This window comes from Apodemus sylvaticus, chromosome 14 (genome assembly GCF_947179515.1).
Source record: "Apodemus sylvaticus chromosome 14, mApoSyl1.1, whole genome shotgun sequence".
NCBI lineage: Eukaryota > Metazoa > Chordata > Mammalia > Rodentia > Muridae > Apodemus > Apodemus sylvaticus.
This window is the reverse complement of record NC_067485.1, coordinates 45,639,870-45,662,392: the sequence shown is the minus strand read 5'-3', so window position 1 is coordinate 45,662,392 and position 22,523 is coordinate 45,639,870. Positions and strand designations below refer to the sequence as shown.

General features: G+C 39.8%; 1 protein-coding gene across 3 annotated transcripts in view; it reads left to right on the top strand.

Annotated features, from left to right (window-relative positions):
* The window catches only part of Aoah (acyloxyacyl hydrolase), a 237,576-nt gene that overhangs the window by 177,162 nt on the left and 37,891 nt on the right, over positions 1 to 22,523 (top strand). For all 3 annotated transcript variants that reach the window (XM_052156295.1, XM_052156293.1, XM_052156294.1), the window contains exon 13: positions 7,696 to 7,778. In XM_052156295.1, coding sequence (XP_052012255.1) covers positions 7,696 to 7,778 — 83 coding nt within the window. The remainder of the gene's footprint in view (positions 1 to 7,695; positions 7,779 to 22,523) is intronic.

Below are 22,523 nucleotides of genomic sequence, written 5' to 3'. Positions count from 1 at the left end.
TAAGGGCTTCTGCCTGTTGACCCTTGATCTCCTGTATTTCTTTAAGGGATTTTTGTGTTTCCTTTAAAGGGCTTTTACATGTTGACCGATGTTCTCCTGTATTTCTTTAAGGGAGTTATTTACATCTTTCTTGAAGCCCTCCATCAGCATCATGAGATACGATTTTAAATCCAACTCTTGCTTTTCCAGTGTGTTGGGGTATCTGGGACTTGCTGTGGTGGGAAAACTGGGTTCTGATATTGCCATGTGGCCTTGGTTTCTGTTGGTAGGGTTCTTGTGCTTGCCTTTTGCCATCTGGTTATCTCTGGTGCTAGTTGGTATTGTTGTCTCTGACTGGAGTTTATTCCTCCTGTGGGGCTATAAGCTGTGTCCTTACTCTTCTTAAGCTCAGAAGTGAAAGAATTGCTGGGAGATCTCTCTCTCCTGGCGGGTTGTACACAGAAGGCTGTGGAGTCTCCTGGCTCCCTGGTACAAATGGCGACAGGAAGACTTCTATCCCAGCTGTTCCACTGCTCTTAGGCCCTGTGTGCTCCTAACTGTTGCCCTCCAGAGCAAAGGTGGAGATCTCATCTCTGCACTCAGAAGTGAAAGCACTGTTGGGAGATCACTCTCTCCCAGTCGGGCTGTGCACAGAAGGCTATGGAGTCTCCCAGCTCCCTGGTGCCTATCTCAGCCTCTTTATTAGTAGGATTGTATATTTGATGTTCTTATACAATACTATTTTTCAGAACAGCTTACATATTTCAAAATTATTTATACAACCAAAAGAAATGTATACAATTAATTTGGGAGCTTTCTTGTAAGAGAAAAACAGAGTATGAGACTGAATGTTTTGCTTGATATTTATAATTATTGTATCAATTTTGAAGAAAGTGACCTTATGAGTTACTTTTTTTCTGAGATGAACACTTTTCAAAATCATCACAGCCAATGAACCAGAATCTTACCCTCACCTAATGCCTGTGCTGCCCTACAAGCAGAACCATTGTTCATTCAAACAGTCGATGAATGACTTCATGGATAGACCATCTTAATACACACAGCATTTCTTATATGAATGTAACCTGTTCCCTGTGGGCTGAGAATGACCACAATCATTCAAATCAAATAGCTTTGTTCATAGCAGGAAATCTGTATCCAAATTAATTGTGCCTGCAATTCATTCCTTGGTGCAGCAGAACTGTCAACTTTTAGCTTAGCTACTATGGCAGTAAAATCCTTTGGTGATGTGAGGACATTGAATTAGAGCCTTATTACTACACCAAACTCCAATGTCTACAGATTGTCCTTATTTTGGATTTGTACCACAATAAGAGTCAAGACTTTAAGCTCTACTACCAAAATCAAACCAAACAAACAAAAAGACTTTATCTTTTTATGTTCATTTAATAATATGTCTATCATTTTTTATGATTGGTAGAAAAATATATATTGTGTTGAAAATAAAAAAATTAAATAAAAATTAAAAATAAGAGAGGATGATAGAGAGGAGAGAAGATCATAGTACATTGAATACATATATGTATGAAATTGTGAAATAATGAGAATAATTATATATTGTATTTATAATAAGGTTGAAATGATATATATCATATATATAACATATGTGTGTGTATCTTCTTCTGAATTAAAGTGTTATACATATATATATATATATATGCTTGTTGTTATTAATATCCAAATTTTTTTAACCTCACAGTTTAGTTGTGTTATTAGAGATATTCCTGCAATATATTAGTGGATGTTTTATGTAGCCACATTATTTCAGTCATTTCATGTTTGGGTCTTATGCCAAAACCAATTGTACATGAAACAAGATGGTGTAACTTGTTTGATAATTCTCATCTAAGCAGGCATTCTCAGTTATATAGGGAATCCTTGGTACTTTAGTGTAATTCTACTTTAGGATGTGTTCTGAGTGCACATGACTCTGTTTAATGGGCGTATAAGCAAAAGCCAGGGTTCACAGTTGAACAACATGTGAACAAAGACGAATAAACTAACTATTCTGCTACCAAAAAAAAGAGTGTGTCTATGTTCTCCTTCTCTGAAGGTTTATTATTGGAATAGAAAGTTATTGATTTGTGCAAGTTGATTCTGTGACCTGTTGTATTAAAGAAATTGTGTATCATTTTATAGAAGCTTTCTGGTAGAATTTTGACAATCTCTTAGGAATAAATAATATGTAATCTGCAAATAGCAATAGTTTGACTTCTCTTATTTACATTCCTTGGATTTTCTTCGCTCCTCCTTTTGTTCTAGCTAGAGCTTCAAACACAATATTGAAAGGGACTAGAATAATTGACAGCCCTGTCTCTTTTCTGATTTCAGTGGGATTGTTTCAAGTTTCCACCATTAAAGAAAAAGCTGGCTGTAGGTTTCACATATATATCTTTTTTTGATATACTGAGTTTCTTCTTCATTTACATTGCCAATGGCAAAACCCTTCCCAATTTCCCCCCTCCCAAAAGCCCCCTCTCCAAAGATTCCCAACCCCTTCTCCCACCCCCTCCCTCCACATATATGCCCCTCTACCTGACACACTGTCACCCCCACCCCCATTGATTTCCCTTTGTGGGGCCTCTATTGAGCCCCCACCTGACCAAAGACCACTTATCCCACTGATGCCCAACAAGGCATTCCTCTGCCACAGTTTGGACTGGAACCATGTGTATCCCTTGGTTGATGGTTCAGTCCCTGGGAGGCTTTGTGTGTCTGGGTGTCCGAAGTCACTGTTCTTTCCATGGGGCTATAAACCCCTTCAGCTCCTCTGGACCACCCTCCAGATCCTCTGTTGCAGACCCCAAGCCCAGTCCAATAGTTGGTTGCTAGTTTCTGCCTCTGTATTTGTAAGGCTCTGGCAGGGCCCCTCTAGAGACAGCCATGGAATGCTCCTTTGGTACATGCTTCTAGTGTCGGAGTTATCTGACTGTTTATAGGATGAATCCCCAGGTAAGGCAGTCTCTGGGTGGCCTTTACTTCAGTCTCTGCTTCACACATTGTCTCCCTTAGTGCTCCTGTGAGTATTATGTTCCCTTTCTCAGAGGAACCATAGCATCCTCACTTAAGACCTCCTTCTTGAGCTTCCTGTGCTGGGTGAATTGTAACTTGTTTATTTTGAGCTTTTGGACTAGCATCCGCTTATTAGTGAGTGCATACCATGTGCATTCTTTTGTGCCTGGGTTTTCTCGCTCAGGATGACACTTTCTACTTCCAACCATTTGTCTAAGAATTTCATGAATTCATTGATTATAATACCTGAATAGTTCTCCATTGTGTATATATACCACCGTTTCTGTATCCATTCCTCTGTTGAGGGACATCTGTGTTCTTTCCAGCTTCTGGCTATTATAAATAAGGCAGCTATGAACATAGTGGATCATGTGTCCTTATTACATAAAGGAGTACCTTCTGGGTATATGCCCAGGAGCGGTATAGCTGGATCCACAGGTAGTACTATGTCTAATTTTCTAAGGAAATGCCAAACTGATTTCCAGAATGGTTTTACCAGCTTGCAATCCCACCAACAATGGAGAAATGTTCCTCTTTCCCCACATCCTCTCCAGCATCTGCTGTCCCCTAAGTTTTTTATCTTATCCATTCTGACTGGTGTAAGGTGGAATCTCAGTGTTGTTTTGATTTGAATTTCCCTGATAACTAAGGATGCTGAACATTTCTTTAGGTGCTTTAGAGCCATTTGAGTTTCCTCAGTTGAGAATTCCCTGTTTAGCTCTGTACCCCATTTTTAATAGGGTTATTGGATTCTTTGGAGACTAACTTCTTGAGTTCTTTGTATACATTGGATATAAGCCCTCTATAGGATATAGGGTTAGTAAAGATCTTTTCCCAATTTGTTGGCTGCCATTTTGTCCTATTGACTATGTCCTTTGCCTTATAGAAGGTTTGCAATTTTATGAGGTCCCATTTGTCGATTCTTGTTCTTAGAGCATAAGCCATTGGTGTTCTGTTCAGAAACTTTTCCCCTGTGCCCATGTGTTCAAGGTTTGTCCCTACTTTCTCCTCTATAATCTTCAGTGTGTCTGATTTTATGTGTAGATCTTTGATCCACTTGGACTTGAGCTTTGTACAAGGAGATAAGAATGGGTTGATTTGCATTTTTCTGCATGCAGACCTCCAGCACTATTTGTTTAAAGTGCTGCCTTTTTTTCCACTGGATGTTTTTAGCTTCTTTGTCAAATATCAAGTGACTGTACATGTGTGGGTGCTTTTCTGGGTCTTAAATCCTATTTCATTGATCTTCCTGCCTGTCTGCATACCAATACCAAACAATTTTTATCACTATCAGTCTGTAGTAGAGCTTGAGGTCAGGGATGGTGATTCCCCCAGAATATCTTTTGTTGTGGAGAATAGTTTTTGCTCTCCTGGGTTTTTTGTTATTCCAGATGAATTTGAGAATTGCTCTTTCTAGATATATGAAGAATTGATTTGGAATTTTGATGGGGATTGCATTGAACCTGTAGATTGCTTTCGGTAAGATGGCGATTTTTACTATATTGATCCTGCCAATCCATGAACATGGGAGATCTTTTCATCTTCTGAGACTTTCTTCAATTTCTTTCTTCAGAGGCTTAAAGTTCTTGTCATATAGACCCTTCACTTGCTTCGTCAGGGCCACACCTAGGTATGAAATATTATTTGGGACTATTGTGAAGGGTGAGAGGTCTGCCTTTATATGTTACTTGACCTTTTTCCCTCACTGCTTTTAATATTCTTTATTTGTTTAGTGCATTTGATGTTTGATTATTACGTAACGTGAGGAATTTCTGCTCTGGTCCAATCTGTTTGGAGTTCTGTAGGCTTCCTGTATGTTCATGGGCATCTCTTTCTTTAGGTTAGGGAAGTTTTCTTCTATAATTTTGTTGAAGATATTTATTGGGCCTTTAAGATGTAAATCCTCGCTTTCTTCTATTCCTAAAATCCTTAGGTTTGGTCTTCTCATTGTGTCCTGGAGTTCCTGGATGTTTTGGATTACAAGCTTTTTGCATTTTGAATTTTCTTTGGCAGTTGAGTGAATGATTTCTATGGAATCTTCACCATCCATTCAGGAGTCATAGATGCATAGATAGAAGAGTCTTTCTTCTATTTCTTGTATTCTGTTGTTGATGTTTGCATCTATGACTCCTGAATTCTTTCCAAGGTTTTGTATTTTCAGAGATGCCTCACTTTGTGATTTCTTCATTGATTCTATTTCCAAGTTTAGATCCTGGATAGTTTTGTTCAGTTCCTTCACTTGTTTGTTTCTTTTTTCCTGAATTTCTTTAAGGAATTTTTGTGTTTCCTCTTTAAGGGCTTCTACCTGTTGATCCATGTTCTCCTGTGTTTCATTTAGGGATTTTTGTGATATATCTTATTATGGTGAGATCTATTCCTTCCAGTCCTACTCTTTCTAGAATTTTAGAATGAACATATGTTTTTGGTATTCCAGTTTTCTAGGTTAATATCCACTTATTAGTGAGTGCATATCATGATTCATCTTTTGAGTCTGGGTTACCTCACTTAGTATGATGTTCTCCAGCTCCATCCACACATCAAATGAGGTACAAGAAGAACGGAGGAGTGGCTCCTTGTTCTGGAAAGACTCAGTGAAGCAGTATAGGGCAAAACCAGAACAGGGAAGTGGGAAGGGTTGGGTGGGAAAACAGGGGGAGGGAGGGGGGCTGATGGGACTTTCGGGGAGTGGGGGGGTCTAGAAAAGGAGAAATCATTTGAAATGTAAATAAAAAATATACCAAATTTTAAAAAAAGAATGAACATATGTTGAATTTTTGTCAAAGGACTTTTCTACAGCTATTTTGTTATTTTGGGTTTTTTTGGGTTTTTTTTGTTTTGTTTTGCTTTTAAAGATTTATTTATTAAATGTACACTGTTGCTGTCTTCAGACACTCCAAGAGAGGGCGCCAGATCTCATTACAGATGGTTGCGAGCCACCATGTGGTTGCTGGGATTTGAACTCAAGACCTTCAGAAGAGCAGTCAGTGCTCTTAACCGCTGAGCCATCTCTCCAGCCCCTCTACAGTTATTTTGATAATCATGTGGCTGTTGTCTTTCCATTCATCTTGGGGTTTATTGCATTTATTGACTTTCATATGTTGAACCATCCCTGCATCTCCAGGATAAAGCAATCTTGTTTGTAATGGATAATTTTTTCGACATTATGTTTGTATTACAAGTTTCTATTGAGCATTGCTGAATCAATGTTCACTAGAGATGCTGTCCTGTAGTTTTGAGAGGTTTTGTTGGGAGTGACAGGGTAGTCTCTTTACATGGTTTTAATATTAGCATGAGACTGGTTTCATAAGAATCTGAGAGTATTCTTTCTAATTTTTTTCTATTTTCTTTTTCCTTTTCCTCCTCCTCTTCTTCTTTTGAATAGTTCAAGAAATATTGATTGTAGCTCTTCCTGCATGCTACTTTCAATACATCCTGAGAACCCAAACATGATCCATAGTTACCTTTCTGAATTATTTGAGACAGTTACCAAGTACTGTAATCCAATAAACTTAATTTTCATAATTAATGCTTGGAAAAAAGAATGATTGTATGCAAGGATATTAAATACAAATTTATGAAAATGTAAATTTTAAGAGTAATGGAATATTTATGAGTTAAATTATCATTCATTAGTTTATATATAGTCTTGTTTCAAAAAGGATTTTAGGAAGTCTATAAAAATACAGGCAGCAAAACATGAAATTACAGTCAAATTAAATTAAAATCTTGGGAAAATAAAATAGAAAATCAAAGATAGTACAAAAGGGAGCCAAGAAATTAGCTTAATTTTTCTATAATTATAACACAATACTGGTGTCAGAATTGTCTCCAAGTTATGTGTCCATTAATATTAGATTCAGTTCCAACTGGAAGAGATTTAATAAATGGCTTGAATAAGATAAAATTTGAGTTTGCTTTTTTTTTTGCACAGAAAAGCTCAGAGACATGCAATTTAGGACTAGTATTGAAGTTCTACTATACCCAGTCTCCTCAGGAATCCAGGTTCCTCTAACTTATGCCTTTCTAAGGTGGATATTTGACTACACTGTCCAAACAGTAGCATTCCTATTCTGGATTAGGCAGCAGAATACAGGTAGGGAATTAAGAAAGAAAGAATAGGTGTTGCTTTCAGAGTGTTCCCTAATAAACATTACTAGAAATGCCACTTCACACTTCTAGTTCAATTGCATTATCCAAGGATTAGTCAGACAGCCTAGGCACAGAGAAGCAGGAAATGGAGTCATCGTTCCATAAGAACGCATGTGCTTCTTCAAGCTCTGTAACACACACGTGTACAGAAGAGAGCATACCCCAAAATGAAAGCATCTTCCACAGCCTCACAGCAGCCAAAGGGAATGCCTTCCACTTGCAAATAAGAGAACAGTAAAGATGAGTGGTTGCTGAAAAGATTGCAGCAAGTAGAAAGATTAGAAAGATGTGACTTTGCAGGGACCTATACAAAAGCAAAACTTGGATTGCAATAGCAACCTTCCTATATGGATGTGCCTTGTGTCACAATCCACCCAACAATACATTCACAGCATTAAAAAACTGTGTCAGTAAAGCCTGGGTATGCTGAGTTCATTTTTACTGCATTTCAAAAAGCATCACAGAAACATCTTTCTTTTAATGTCAACATTGAATTATCTTGCTATTAAATATATACTTATGTATTTGTTTCAGAATTGAAGAAAAATCCATTTACCATTATTTGAGAAAGAGAAACCATTGCAACCACAGAGACTACCAGAGTATCTCAAAAAATGGTGAGTAGCCTCTCACTTATGCGTTCACCTGTAATAATTGACTTTATTTGGGAATTACTGCAAAAATTAGCATTAGACAACCAGAATACAGTGAAGTCTCCCTTCCAACAGCACTACACATTCTGAGCACAATCTTCTGGCCTTCCAGACATTTATAAACAGAAGAAGAGTATGCAGACAAAAAGAATATGGAAGCCAGATCAGTCACCCAATAGTGAAAAAGGTTCTAGTAATTCTCAGCCAAATGCAAAGATTGACAGCTCAAGAAGCATTATCTGAATGAGCCTTAGTTAAACAAAGGCAAACTAAGGTCACTGCAAAAGCTCTACTCAGTCGAGTAGAGAATTCTCTCAAATTTCTTCAGAGGTCAGAGTTTTAAACTTTACTCTTGTGAGTCTGCCCACCATACTGGTTTAAGAGGTTCATAAAACCCCTGCTTAGTAAATCACTGCCTGGCTAATGCCAAGAGTTACATCTCTTACTGACTAAAAATGTGCAGAACTTGTCCAAAAAGTATGGGTTTTAACTAAATGTGTTATCTAAAAATACCATATTTCTTAAAATAAGTACTCTACATAGAATGAATGCCCTGCTCCTCTAAGAATGACAAAGGTGTCTTAATTGTTTAATAGTAGCTGGCATTTACTGAACTCCCACCAAGTGTTGAGAAACATATTTCACTTTAAGTATGTACCTTTATGCATATTTCCATTAATTCTGGATACAATAAACATTGTCAGCAAGTATTATTGTATTTTCTCAGAGCTAAGATATATTGATTTCAGTCACTCTGGAAATGCTATGGAAAAAATGGCAAATAAAACTTCTAATATATACATTAACTACAGCACCCAACTCAATTACTCAGTATGTTAAAACATATTTCTCAGAATGAGAAAAATATGAGGCTTTTCACATTGCTGCAACTTAGAGAAAGGAGACATGGACAGGTCAACAGCCTTGCCCATACCACAGAAATAGAAGGTTTCATGACAAAAACTTCTGCCCACCCTGTGTAATTCTACTAAGACACCAATAAAAGGTCAGGCCTCCTTCCTGCCTGTGATCTTCAGTGATCTACAGGGAGGGGTTAGCCTTGCTCTATGTGTGGACACACCTAATCGAGAGTAAACAATGCACAAGGGACTTGCTTGTGAATTCCCACAGATACAAGCTCCTTACCTCACTTCCCTGCTGTTGTGAGAGACTCAAAGAGCCCCCAATGCTATCTTCTAATAAAGACTGGAGAAACAACAGAAGCTCATTTTGTGGAATATTATGCAGCTCTAGGCCATTAGGACTAAGAGTCTGTTTTTAAAAACAGGAAAGATAAAATATAGACTAATAAAAATTAGACCATAAATTGGATATTATAGTTCAATTTTTACCATATTTTTAAAAGGAAATGGGGAAGAGCTACATCTAAGAAGAAAGATTAGTAGGACAAACCCAAGGCTCATCATAATATGTTGTTTGGTTGCTTTCTTTCTTCCCTCAAATTCTACTGTTCTAAAATGTTTCATATATATATAAATTGAGTCTAGAAAGAGTAATCGGATAAATGTATACGATTAAGGCAAGGTGATGAGTAGTCTGACTCTTCAGACATGCATGATGTAATTGTTTTCCTTGCGTGTGACTTCAGAGTCAACATTTCTATCTATCTCAAGACCAAAATATTTCAATATCGCTTTCCCACCCAAAAGTCTGGCAATCTTTTGACAAACTCATTATGACCAGAGTAAGATGCTCCAAAGACCAAGCGACCAAGGCTAGCCAGTCCTCTGTGCTCTGCTGGCTTGACTATGTGCACTCCTTCAAAATCCAGGCTGTACACAGCAAAAGGCAAAGGGAGGTAGGAGGAGAGACTCGTCACAAAGAAGTGCACGTTGAGTCCATGCAAAGTCCCAGCTTTTGTCTGTGCAGTGGGTAGAAGCTCGAGAGGGGGGAGATTTCTCTTCCTTCAGTTTGCATTCCTCAGAATTATACAAATGTTCACCTTGTCTCGAATTATTGCTTCTCTGAATACAAGTCTCATCAGATCTTCTAAGAATGGAATTCTAAGAGGATATTTTTAGTTTCCCATAGTTACCTGTTATCTATTGTCCTGCTTTTATTCTCCAGCTCCTCTTCCTATTTTCTGAAGCTTTTCCTTGCTGTGCACTTTCTTTTGATATTATGCAGCGTGTAACCTGACTTGCCCACACCAAGTTATTTCAATTACTCCCCAAGGTTTTTATTAGATATCGGAAAAGTCAGCTCTCCACATTCTGCATATTTATGGCTGCTTTTACTTTTCAAAACCAGCAAGAAAGAGAAAGGGGGAAGAAGTAGTTGAATAGAATATTAAAGAGTTTCTTTTAAATTGTGTGGTACAAATTAAAAAAACAGCTCCTATTTTCATCCTGACCGTTATATAAAAGATTTTTTTATGTGTCTGCAAATATGTGCAGAGCCTTTTAGAATGTGAAGTGTGGGAATCACTATGATTCTAGGAGTAATGCTTTGATGTGAGGCTTAGGAAACAGCAGCCCCACCCTATCTTCTCCATAATCAGCAAGGGAGGTGGTCTGTCATTTCCTTCCTTTAGTATCAAAGACAGGAACCATTCTGAGATAGCACCTTATACTTGCTGGGATGGCATATATTTATATATATAACTAATGATGAGAATTGCCTAGGACATGGAAAAATTAGAGTCTAGAGTCATGTATTATTGGAAGGAATGTAAAGTCATCTATCTATTATAGAAGGTAGTAGGATAATTCCTCTAAATATGAAAACTTGTATTACTGTATGATTAACCAATCCCACTTATGAAAATTTATCCAAGGTATTAAGAACAGGATCTCAAAGAGATACTGGCATTCCCTTGTTCATTACATCATCATTCATAACAGCCAAGATGGAGAACCAGGCTAAATGTACACTGACATGTAAATGGATAGAGAAAATACAATATATAAGTGCAATTCAATTCTATTCAGTCTTTTAAGAAGGGAACCCTGCCTTACCCAACAACATAAATGAACCTTGAAGCCCCTGCTTCCATGAAGCGTCTAAAGTACCCAAATTCACAGAAGCCAAGGACAATGTAGTGATTACCAGGGACTAGGGGAGGTGATATAATGCATATTTTAAGGAAATAAAAATCTATTAAGTCATATTCTGAAATAAATAAGGCCCCTGTGCATTTAAAAACAACTAAACCCTCCTCCTGAGCCTCAATTGCCTACTATTCTGGCTCACAGTCCACAGAGGAAAACACTGTCCAGTTTACAGGATGCGCCTGAGCTCTCCAGTTTGGATACCAAATGAGATTTCATAAGCTTGGAATACCCTGCATTGACAATCTTTCTCATTTTGTTTCTGCAAGTCCAGCATAACTTTCATATAAACACCTTGATTAGGAGGTTTTTGCTTTCAGAAATACTAAAATATTTAAGACATGTTTTTCCATGGGATTAAGCTTCCTACCATAGAGAGAGAGAGATTCTCTCCCTGTGTGCCCATTACAGAGAAAGTGGAGAGCAAGGATCCCCTGTGAAGAACCCGGATGAGTTACTGGAGACTGCAAACTGCCAATGTTCAAGTTTGCATCTTCACCTCCCAACTACACCCGCCCGGTTCCTTGCTGTAAAGCTAATTTGGTTATGAAACTCTTATGTTCTGCACTAATACCACAACTTCACACTGAAGAAACTTCACTTTGCCTGTTCTTCCTCTGGGTTTGGTTAAACCCAGAAAAGACCTAGAGAAGCTAGGAAAAGAGGCAAAAGTCAGGGCAGCCTGGGAAACACAGATTCAGGCCATCAACATAAGCATTTGACATATAAGCCAGATACCAAGAGCAGAAGCAGAGACCTCCACACAAATGATGAAGCACCCCTACTGGCACGTGCACACACACATTCGCATGCACACACACACATTCAGATGCACACACACTCATATGCTCACTGTATTAGTCAGGGTTCTGTAGAGTCACAGAAGTTATGGAATATATTGAGAGAAATTAATAGAATGACTTACAGTCTACAGTCCAACTAACTCAACAATGGGCAGCTATGAATGGGAAGTCCAAGAAACTAGCAGTTGCTCAGTCCCATGAGGCTAGGTGTTTCTGCTGACCTTCTGTATAAGCTGGAATCCTTAAGCAGTAGGGTCCAACATATGCAAGAAGTACAAGCAAGCAAAGAAGAAAGACTTCCTTTGCCAAGAGCCAGCCTTGGCTTGGAGGAGGACTCTGAGGAAGGGGTGCTTGGGAGCAGTAAAAAGAATGACTGGAACTCTAATCATGGGCACAAGCTGACAGCCTTCTAGTCTGCTTGAGATGGCTCCTTGGACAACTTTTTGTAGATAACAATTGGCTCTGTAGTCTGCTCAAGATAGCTTTCTGCTAGAGATAGCTTTCAGCTCTCTCATACGCTACAAATACTAAAAGTTCTCTGGTCAGCTCATGAGTTTTCTGACCATAGTCAGAAAAACTGCTAGAAAAAAAATTTAGGATTTTCTAGAAAAAGAGCTGTGTTCACTCTCTAAGCAGGTCTGTCTGGGTAGCTGCTAGAAAAAATTCTAAAAGAGCTGTGTGTTTGTTCTCCAGAGATCTCCAGACAGCTCATCTTGCTAGGAAAAATTCTAAAAAGAGAACTGTTATTGCTTTCTCCTAGCTCATCTCATGCAGACCACTGTCTTTCATTTACATATCAATTCAATCATTTACTCCAGATTCCCCTTTGATTATCCATAAATCAGCATTCCCTAATTTTAGCCCCCTGATTCTTAGAAAAAGACAGCAAATGCAGTTTTCAACATTGCAAATGAATTCAGAGATCTGCCTGCCTTTGTAAGCACAAAGAATAAACTTAGTTGGGTAGAATCTTGTCCTGAGCTTACAATTCTGACTACCCCTGGACCTAACTTCAATCTCTTCCAGGCTGACCTTGAACTCAGGCTTTTGTGTCTTTTTGACAAGCTGGCTCCTGTGCAGTTGCCTCTATGCATCTTTATATTTTGCATAATAAAGAAATATATTTTTGAACACATGTTTTCAAAGTTCTTCCCCACAGCCTTAAGGGCTGTCCTGAAGGTCACAGTGTTCCACTATTTTGCTGAGACATTAGACACACTCTCACCTTCCAGACTCATGCTATCTCTGATTATCACTGAGTCATTAGCCTTGGCATGGAGGAACATAAAGTAAAATGTACAATTAAGCCTTATGTCTAGCAACCATCAACACTTGTAGAGGACCACTCTCTACTGTCTCTGTTCCAGAGACAGAAAAGCATGTCACACCATCCCTCCCACATGACCATCAAGGACTCAGCATTCTTTCTTCCACTGTTCTTATGTAGGCCTCCAGCAGAAGGCATGCCCTAGATTAAAGGTGGGTCCACCACAACTGGACTTAACCTGTTCTTTACTTGGAACTTGCTCTGTCCCAGGCTGGCTTTGAACTCAGAACTCTGTTTGCCTCTGTCTCCTGAGATTAATGTTGTATATCACCTTGCTTGGGCCTAGACATTTCATGGCCATTATGCTTCAAGATCTGGATTAAAAGCCTGTGTCTTCCAGCCTCAAGATCATAGGTATACTCTCCATTTCTGGATTGTAGTTTATTCTAGCTATAGTCACGCTGACAACTGGGAGTAGCCATCATGCTCATATACATGCACTTATATTCACATACTCACATACATACTCGCACATACACACACACATACACACACACACACATTCATACACTCTCACATACATGTATTCATACACTCACAAATAACAAAAATCACTTAAAAATAAAATATACTTAAGGAAGTGTTGAGAAGATTGGATAAACAGGGTCCAGAAGAGAGAGACTAGAGCAGGGAGGATGAAGAGAGAATTCCTCAGTGGGACTGAGGAAGGAGGCCCCGGGGTTAAATGAATGGCAGAATGAGAAACAACGGAGGTGATTTCCCCACAAAATGAGAAACTATCCTTGGCAGTGACTTGCTGCCCATAACTCAGCGTTTGAGAAGCCTGTGAACTATGTTGTCCTGGTGCACCACTATCCTTGAGGTAGGGTAGAAAGATAGGAAAAACTAGAAATATAAGAAAGAAAAGAGGCCATGTAGCTCTGGTGTGACTGTCTCACTTGCTAAAAGTCGAGAACTCTCACACAGCTAACCAAATTGTCTACAAGGGGCCAGACTCCTGTTTAGGAAGGAACTCAAACACACACACACACACACACACACACACTTATGAGTCATATTGACAGTCAAAACATGTGCATTGACCTCCTGATAACTTCTGGACCTAAGAATTTCTTTGACCTTTTTGACATGTTTTCATACCATTAGCATTCCTTTCTATAAACCTGTACAGAAATACTATATGAACTACTTTATAATTTACTAAAGAAAAAATCATTAGCTAAAAGTAAGTATATCAAAGCATTTTTAATCTTTTGATTCTATACTTTAAACAGCATAACATCAAAAGTCACACACACTGTATTTACATACTTTATTTTAGGATACTTAGAGCCACTCTCTCCACAGAAACACATATCTACTCGAGTGTGCACTTCTTTTTTTTTTTTTCATTCTTTTTTTTATTCGATATAATTTATTTACATTTCAAATGATTTCCCCTTTTCTAGCCCCCCCCACTCCCCGAAAGTCCCGTAAGCCCCCTTCTCTTCCCCTGTCCTCCCTCCCACCCCTTCCCAGTTCCCCGTTCTGGTTTTGCCAAATACTGTTTCACTGAGTCTTTCCAGAACCAGGGACCACTCCTGCTTTCTTCTTGTATCTCATTTGATGTGTGGATTATGTTTTGGGTATTCCAGTTTTCTAGGTTAATAACCACTTATTAGTGAGTGCATACCATGATTCACCTTTTGAGTCTGGGTTACCTCACTTAGTATGATGTTTTCTAGCTCCATCCATTTGCCTAAGAATTTCATGAATTCATTGTTTCTAATGGCTGAATAGTACTCCATTGTGTAGATATACCACATTTTTTGTATCCACTCTTCTGTTGAGGGATACCTGGGTTCTTTCCAGCATCTGGCAATTATAAATAGGGCTGCTATGAACATAGTAGAGCATGTATCCTTATTACATGGTGGGGAATCCTCTGGGTATATGCCCAGGAGTGGTATAGCAGGATCTTCTGGAAGTGAGGTGCCCAGTTTTCGGAGGAACCGCCAGACTGCTTTCCAGAGTGGTTGTACCAATTTGCAACCCCACCAGCAGTGGAGGAGTGTTCCTCTTTCTCCGCACCCTCTCCAACACCTGCTGTCTCCTGAATTTTTAATCTTAGCCATTCTGACTGGTGTAAGATGAAATCTTAGGGTTGTTTTGATTTGCATTTCCCTAATGACTAATGAAGTTGAGCATTTTTTAAGATGCTTCTCCGCCATCCGAAGTTCTTCAGGTGAGAATTCTTTGTTTAACTCTGTACCCCATTTTTAAATAGGGTTGTTCGGTTTTCTGGAGTCTAACTTCTTGAGTTCTTTATATATATTGGATATTAGCCCTCTATCTGATGTAGGATTGGTGAAGATCTTTTCCCAATTTGTTGGTTGCCGATCTGTCCTCTTGATGGTGTCCTTTGCCTTACAGAAACTCTGTAACCTTATGAGGTCCCATTTGTCAATTCTTGCTCTTAGAGCATACGCTATTGGTGTTCTGTTCAGAAACTTTCTCCCTGTACCGATGTCCTCAAGGGTCTTCCCCAGTTTCTTTTCTATTAGCTTCAGAGTGTCTGGCTTTATGTGGAGGTCCTTGATCCATTTGGATTTGAGCTTAGTACAAGGAGACAAGGATGGATCAATTCGCATTCTTCTGCATGCTGACCTCCAGTTGAACCAGCACCATTTGTTGAAAAGGCTATCTTTTTTCCATTGGATGTTTTCAGCCTCTTTGTCGAGGATCAAGTGGCCATAGGTGTGTGGGTTCATTTCTGGATCTTCAATCCTGTTCCATTGATCCTCCTGCCTGTCACTGTACCAATACCATGCAGTTTTTAACACTATTGCTCTGTAGTATTGCTTGAGGTCAGGAATACTGATTCCCCCAGATTTTCTTTTGTTGCTGAGAATAGTTTTAGCTATCCTGGGTTTTTTGTTGTTCCAGATGAATTTGATAATTGCTCTTTCTAACTCTGTGAAGAATTGAGTTGGGATTTTGATGGGTATTGCATTGAATCTGTATAGTGCTTTAGGCAAAATGGCCATTTTAACTATATTGATTCTACCGATCCATGAGCATGGGAGGTTTTCCCATTTTTTGAGGTCTTCTTCCATTTCCTTCTTCAGAGTCTTGAAGTTCTTGTCATACAGATCTTTCGCATGTTTGGTAAGAGTCACCCCAAGATACTTTATACTGTTTGTGGCTATTGTGAAGGGGGTCATTTCCCTAATTTCTTTCTCAGCCTGCTTATCCTTTGAGTATAGGAAGGCCACTGATTTGCTTGAGTTGATTTTGTAACCTGCCACTTTGCTGAAGTTGTTTATCAGCTGTAGGAGCTCTCTAGTGGAGTTCTTTGGGTCACTTAGGTAGACGATCATGTCGTCTGCAAATAATGATAGTTTGACTTCCTTCTTTCCAATTTGTATCCCTTTGACCTCCTTATGTTGTCGAATTGCCCGAGCTAGTACCTCAAGTACAATATTGAAAAGATAAGGAGAAAGGGGGCAGCCTTGTCTGGTCCCTGATTTCAGTGGGATTGCTTCAAGTTTCTCTCCGTTTAGTTTGATGCTGGCTACCGGTTTGCTGTATATTGCTTTTACTATGTTTAAGTATGGGCCTTGAATTCCTGTTCTCTCCAAGACTTTAAGCATGAAAGGATGCTGAATTTTGTCAAATGCTTTTTCAGCATCCAATGAAATGACCATGTGGTTTTGTTCTTTGTTTATGTAGTGGATTGTATTGATGGATTTCCGTATATTGAACCAACCCTGCATTCCTGGGATAAAGCCTACTTGATCATGGTGGATGATCGTTTTGATGTGTTCTTGGATTCGGTTGGCAAGAATTTTATTGAGTATTTTTGCATCGATGTTCATAAGGGAAATTGGTCTGAAGTTCTCTTTCTTTGTTGGATCTTTGTGTGGCTTTGGTATCAGCGTAATTGTGGCTTCGTAGAAGGAATTGGGTAGTGTTCCTTCTGTTTCTATTTTGTGGAATAGTTTGAAGAGTATTGGTGTTAACTCTTCTTTGAAGGTCTGGTAGAATTCTGCACTGAAACCATCTGGTCCTGTGCTTTTTTTGGTTGGAAGACTTTCTATGACTCCTTCTATTTCTTTAGGCTTTATGGGACTGTTCAGATGGTCTAGTTGGTCCTGATTTAATTTTGGTATTTGGTATCTGTCAAGGAAATTGTCCATTTCCTCCAGATTCTCCAGTTGTGTTGAGTACAGGCTCTTGTAGTAGGATCTGATGATTTTTTGGATTTCCTCAGTTTCCGTTGTTATGTCTCACTTTTCATTTCTAAGTTTGTTAATTTGGATACTTTCTCTGTGCCCTTTGGTCAGTCTGGCTAAGGGTTTATCTATCTTGTTGATTTTCTCAAAGAACCAGCTCCTGGTTTTGTTGATTTTTTGTATGGTTCTCTTTGTTTCTACTTGATTGATTTCAGCCCTGAGTTTGATGATTTCCTGCCTTCTACTCCTCCTGGGTGAAATAGCTTCTTTTTGTTCTAGGGCTTTCAGGTGTGTCATTAAGTTGGTAATGTATGCTCTCTCCATTTTCTTTTTGGAGGCACTCAGGGCTATGAGTTTTCCTCTTAGCACTGCTTTCATTGTGTCCCATAGATTTGGGTATGTTGTGTTTTCATTTTCATTGTGTTCTAAAAAGTCTTTAATTTCTTTCTTTATTTCTTCCTTGACCAAGGTATCATTGAGTAGAGTATTGTTCAATTTCCACGTGTATGTGGGTTTTCTGTTGTTTCTGTTGCTATTGAAGACCACTTTTATTCCATAGTGATCAGATAGGAGGCATGGGATTAGTTCTATCTTCTTATATTTGTTGAGGTCTGTCTTGTGACCAATTATATGGTCGATTTTGGAGAAGGTACCATGAGGTGCTGAAAAAAAGGTATATTCTTTTGCTTTAGGATAGAATGTTCTATATATATCAGTTAAATCTAAATGGTCTAAAGCTTCAATTAGTTTCATTGTGTCCTTGTTTAGTTTCTGTTTTCCTGATCGGTCCATTGAGGAAAGTGCAGTGTTGAAGTCACCCACAATTATTGTGTTAGGTGCAATGTGTGCTTTGAGTTTTAATAAAGTTTCTTTTATGAAAGAGGGTGCCCTTGCATTTGGAACATAGATGTTCAGGATTGAGAGTTGTTGTATTTTTCCTTTGACCAGCAAAAAGTGTCCCTCAGAGTCTCTTTTGATGACTTTGGGTTGAAAGTCAATTTTATCTGATATTAAAATGGCTACTCCAGCTTGTTTCCTGAGACCATTTGCTTGTAAAATTGTCTTCCAGCCTTTTACTCTAAGGTAGTGTTTGTCTTTGACCCTGAGGTGTGTTTCCTGTAAGCAGCAAAATGTAGGGTCCTGTTTACGTATCCAGTCAGTTAGTCTGTGTCTTTTTATTGGGGCATTGAGTCCATTGATGTTAAGAGATATTAAGGAATAGTGATTGTTACTTCCTATCATTTTTGACGTTATTTTTTAAATTTGATTGCTTAACTTCTTTTGGGTTTGATGAAAGGTTACTATCTTGCTTTTTTCAGGGTGAAGTTTCCCTCCTTGTATTGGTGTTGTCCTCCTATTATCCTTTTTAGGGCTGTGTTTGTGGATAGATATTGGGTGAACTTGGTTTTGTCGTGAAATATCTTAGTTTCTCCATCTATGGTAATTGAGAGTTTTGCTGGATATAGTAGTTTTGGTTGGCATTTGTGTTCTCTTAGAGTCTGCATGAGATCTGCCCAGGACCTTCTAGCCTTCATAGTCTCAGGTGAAAAGTCTGCTGTGATTCTGATAGGTCTTCCTTTATATGTTACTTGGCCTTTTACTCTTACTGCCTTTAATATTCTTTCTTTGTTTAGAACATTTGGTGTTTTGATTATTATGTGACGGGAAGTATTTCTGTTCTGGTCCAGTCTGTTTGGAGTTCTGTAGGCTTCTTGTATATTCATGGGCATCTCTCTCTTTAGGTTAGAGAAGTTTTCTTCCATAATTTTATTGAAGATATTTGCTGGCCCTTTAAGTTGTAAATCTTCACTCTCATCTATGCCTATAATCCTTAGGTTTGGTCTTCTCATTGTGTCCTGGATTTCCTAGATATTTTGGGTTACAAGCTTTTTGCATTTTGCATTTTCTTTAACTGTTGAGTCCATGGTTTCTATGGAATCTTCAGCATCTGAGATTCTTTCTTCTATTTCTTGTATTCTGTTGTTGATATTTGCATCTCTGTCCCCTGATTTCTTCCCAAGGCTTTCTATCTCCAAAGTTGTCTCCTTTTGAGTTTTCTTAGTTGTTTCTACTTCTGTTTTTAGATCCTGGATGGTTTTGCTTAGCTCCTTCACTTGCTTGTTTGTGCTTTCCTGTAATTCTTTAAGAGATTTTTGTGTTTTTTTCTTTCATGACCTCAGCCTGTTGACCAAAGTTCTCCTGTATTTCTTTAAGAGATTTTTGTGTTTCGTCTTTCATGACCTCAGCCTGTTGAGCAAAGTTCTCCTGTATTTCTTTAAGTGTTTTTTGCATTTCCTCCTTGTTGGCTTTTGTATTCTCCTGGATTTCTTTCAATGATTTTTGTGTTTCCCTTGCAAGGGCTTCTAACTTTTGATCCATTTTCTCCTGAATGTCCTTCATGTGTTCCTGTACCAGCATCATGACCGGTGATTTTAAATCCAAATCTTGTTTTACTGGTGTGATGGGGTATCCAGGACTTGCTGGTAGAGGAGAATTTGGTTCAGATGTTGCCATATTGCCTTGATTTCTGTTAGTGACGTTCCTGCGTTTGCCTTTTGCCATCTAGCTCTCACTGGTGTTACTTGGTCTTGTCAGTGCTGGACTCACCAGTGCAAGCTGCCCCTTCCCCGTTGGCCTCTGGTGCACAGCTTACACTCTGCACTGCCTGTAGACAGGGTGCTGTTGTCCAGGCTGTTCAGATCCCGAAGCAGGCACCTGAAGGCTCCCGCTGGGGCCCGCAGGATTTATTGGAGCACACCGACTTCTCCCAGCTGGCCGCCCGGAAGCCCCCGCTAGCCTCTTGAGGGACCTGGAGATGTGGCGGCCACCCAGGCTGATCTGAAGCGGAGAGAGTTGACCTGAGGGCTTCTGCCTGAGGCCTTGCCCCAGATTGTGTCTGTGGGCCAGATGGAACCCGTGTGCACCCCCAGGGAGCTCCGAAGGTGTATGTTGCTGTGACCTCCCCTGTGTTCCGCTCACTCCGCTGGGCAGCCGATTTCCCCAACCGTGCTGGCGCACACTAGGTTAGCCTTGTCGCCCGGGCCCTGAGTCCAGGCAAATGCCTGGGAGGCCAAGGTCCGAGCAAAGTTCCCCTAGGGCTATGTCTGTTATTTGGGTCCGCCAGGTGACCCGGATGGCGGGCGTGCGCGTCCGCGCTCCCCGAAAGCACCGGGAGAGTCTGTTGTGCTAATAACCTCCTGGGCGGGTTGACACACAGATGGCCCACCAAGCCGCCCAGTTCTTGGGGTCAGTCCTGTGCCTTTTGGGGCCTAGACCCCCGTTTTGTTAGCCTCAGGCTACGCTTGTTAGCAGTCTCTGCCCTCCCGAGCACTCTGGCTCCTGTAGGCAAAATGGCGGCGCGTGCGCAGGCCGGGGCAAAAAAAACTCCTGGCTGGGTTGGCGCCCCGATGGCCACTCGAACAGCCCAGGGCCTGGGTGCAGGCCAACGCCCGTCTGGCTCAGACCCCTGCGGTGTTGGGCCTAGGATTATGTTTGTGTACCTCAGTCTGACCGATCTCTGGAGCCCGGGATCAAGATGGAGGTGAGTCTCTCCTGACTGGCGGGAAGCCGAGTTCTGAAGTGGCTTCCGTGCAGCGAAAGGCTCCGCAGAACTGCAGCTGCTTGCCGCCCGGCTGGTCAGCGAAGGTCAGTGGTCGTGGGCGCAGGGCCTAACTGGACCCTGTGTCGCTTTGGTTCCACCGCTGATGGCCCTTCAGCTGGAGCAGCCACTGCTACCGCCGCCGCCTCGAGTGTGCACTTCTGACCTTTAAAAACACAAACAAAAATTTTTTTTCTTAATACTGACTTATCCTGAAAATCTTTTCTGTAAGATTAGACTACATCTTGGCTTCACCCAAATAACTGTCTATAAAAAGAACCCTCAGGCTGAACAGCTAGCAACGGTGAGTTATGTCTCCTGCTGCCAGTGACATACCACCAGTGACAAGGTGGCCATCAACAAAGCTTACAGGACCATATTAAACTACAGCCCAGGACACTAAGCCACCACTCTCTCATGAATCCCTGCCTTGCACACACATCACCACACCCAGCTATTGATTATTCATCTTATATCTCACTGATACTTAAAACTCAAGGGGGGAAAATAACCAGTTCTAAAGACATGTGCTCTGCCCTCGGTGAATCCACAAAGCAACTCTATTTTGCAAATGAGGAAACTGGGGCTCAGAAAGTCCCATAACATTCCTATGATCCATTACATCGTCAGTGATAGACTTTTAACCATGTCTGTCTCCTGCTGAAGATCACATTCTCAAAAGTCAAGCCATACTTTCCCCTTTCTAGATTCTGGCCTGAAAAAGTGCCATCTTTCTGTCTTGGATTGTCTTGGCGATCGAGGAGGAATTGTCAGAATTAGATACCTTAACTCAGAACTCTGGGCCAGTTCTCTTTGTCTTCCTGAGAAGGAATAAAAGCAAAAAAAGGGGGGGGAGGATAAAGAGACAAGCTATAATTGAACTATAAAAAGTATATTATTGCAGGCTAAGCTGAATTCATTTACACACGTAAGGACTCCTTATTTTTAGACCTCCCATGATCTCTATTCTGGAACAAAGTAAGTTTTGTACCTTAAGCTAACTGAGCTTCCGGTATTGTATTTTTGCCAAAATAATTGCATAACCTAAGTTTAATCATGAAGAACATTAAAACAAACCCCCCAACTGAAAGCCACTTAAGAATTGGCCAGTAGCATCAAAATATGTCAAGGTCATAAAGACCGAGGCTGAGCAGTCTTTCCAGATTACGGCAGACTAAAAGAGGCCTGAGATCCAAGTAGAGCGAATTAGACATAGGCAAGACTGTGGACATCAGTGACATTCAAGTTAGGTATGCAGATCAGACGACAGTACTGGACCAATGTTAGTTTTATAGTTTTGATCATTGTAATTATTGTAGGTTTATCTAGAAAAATCTAGGTAAAGGATGTGTATATATCTTTGTCCTATTTTTTATAGAATTTTAGCAATCATTTCAAAATGAAAATGTTTAAAAATACTTTCAAAAGCCAGAAGAACAGCACTGGAGGGAATTTCTGAGGTCACTTGTGTCACACTGAAATAGAGCTCTAAAAAGCATTTGGGGAGTACCACTATTGGATTGAGTATTTGATCATAACCCAAAACCTTGAAAGGAGATGGGAGTGATTATTTATAGAAGAACATCTAGGACATTTCTGTTTGGGGAGCCTGAAATAATGTGGTCAAAGCACTAGAGAGAGTCTTTAGTATCCAAGTCTTAAATACTTGATCTGAAAACAAAATGTTATAGAAGCACTCAATGCCTACAACTCAAAATTGTTTTCATATAATAAT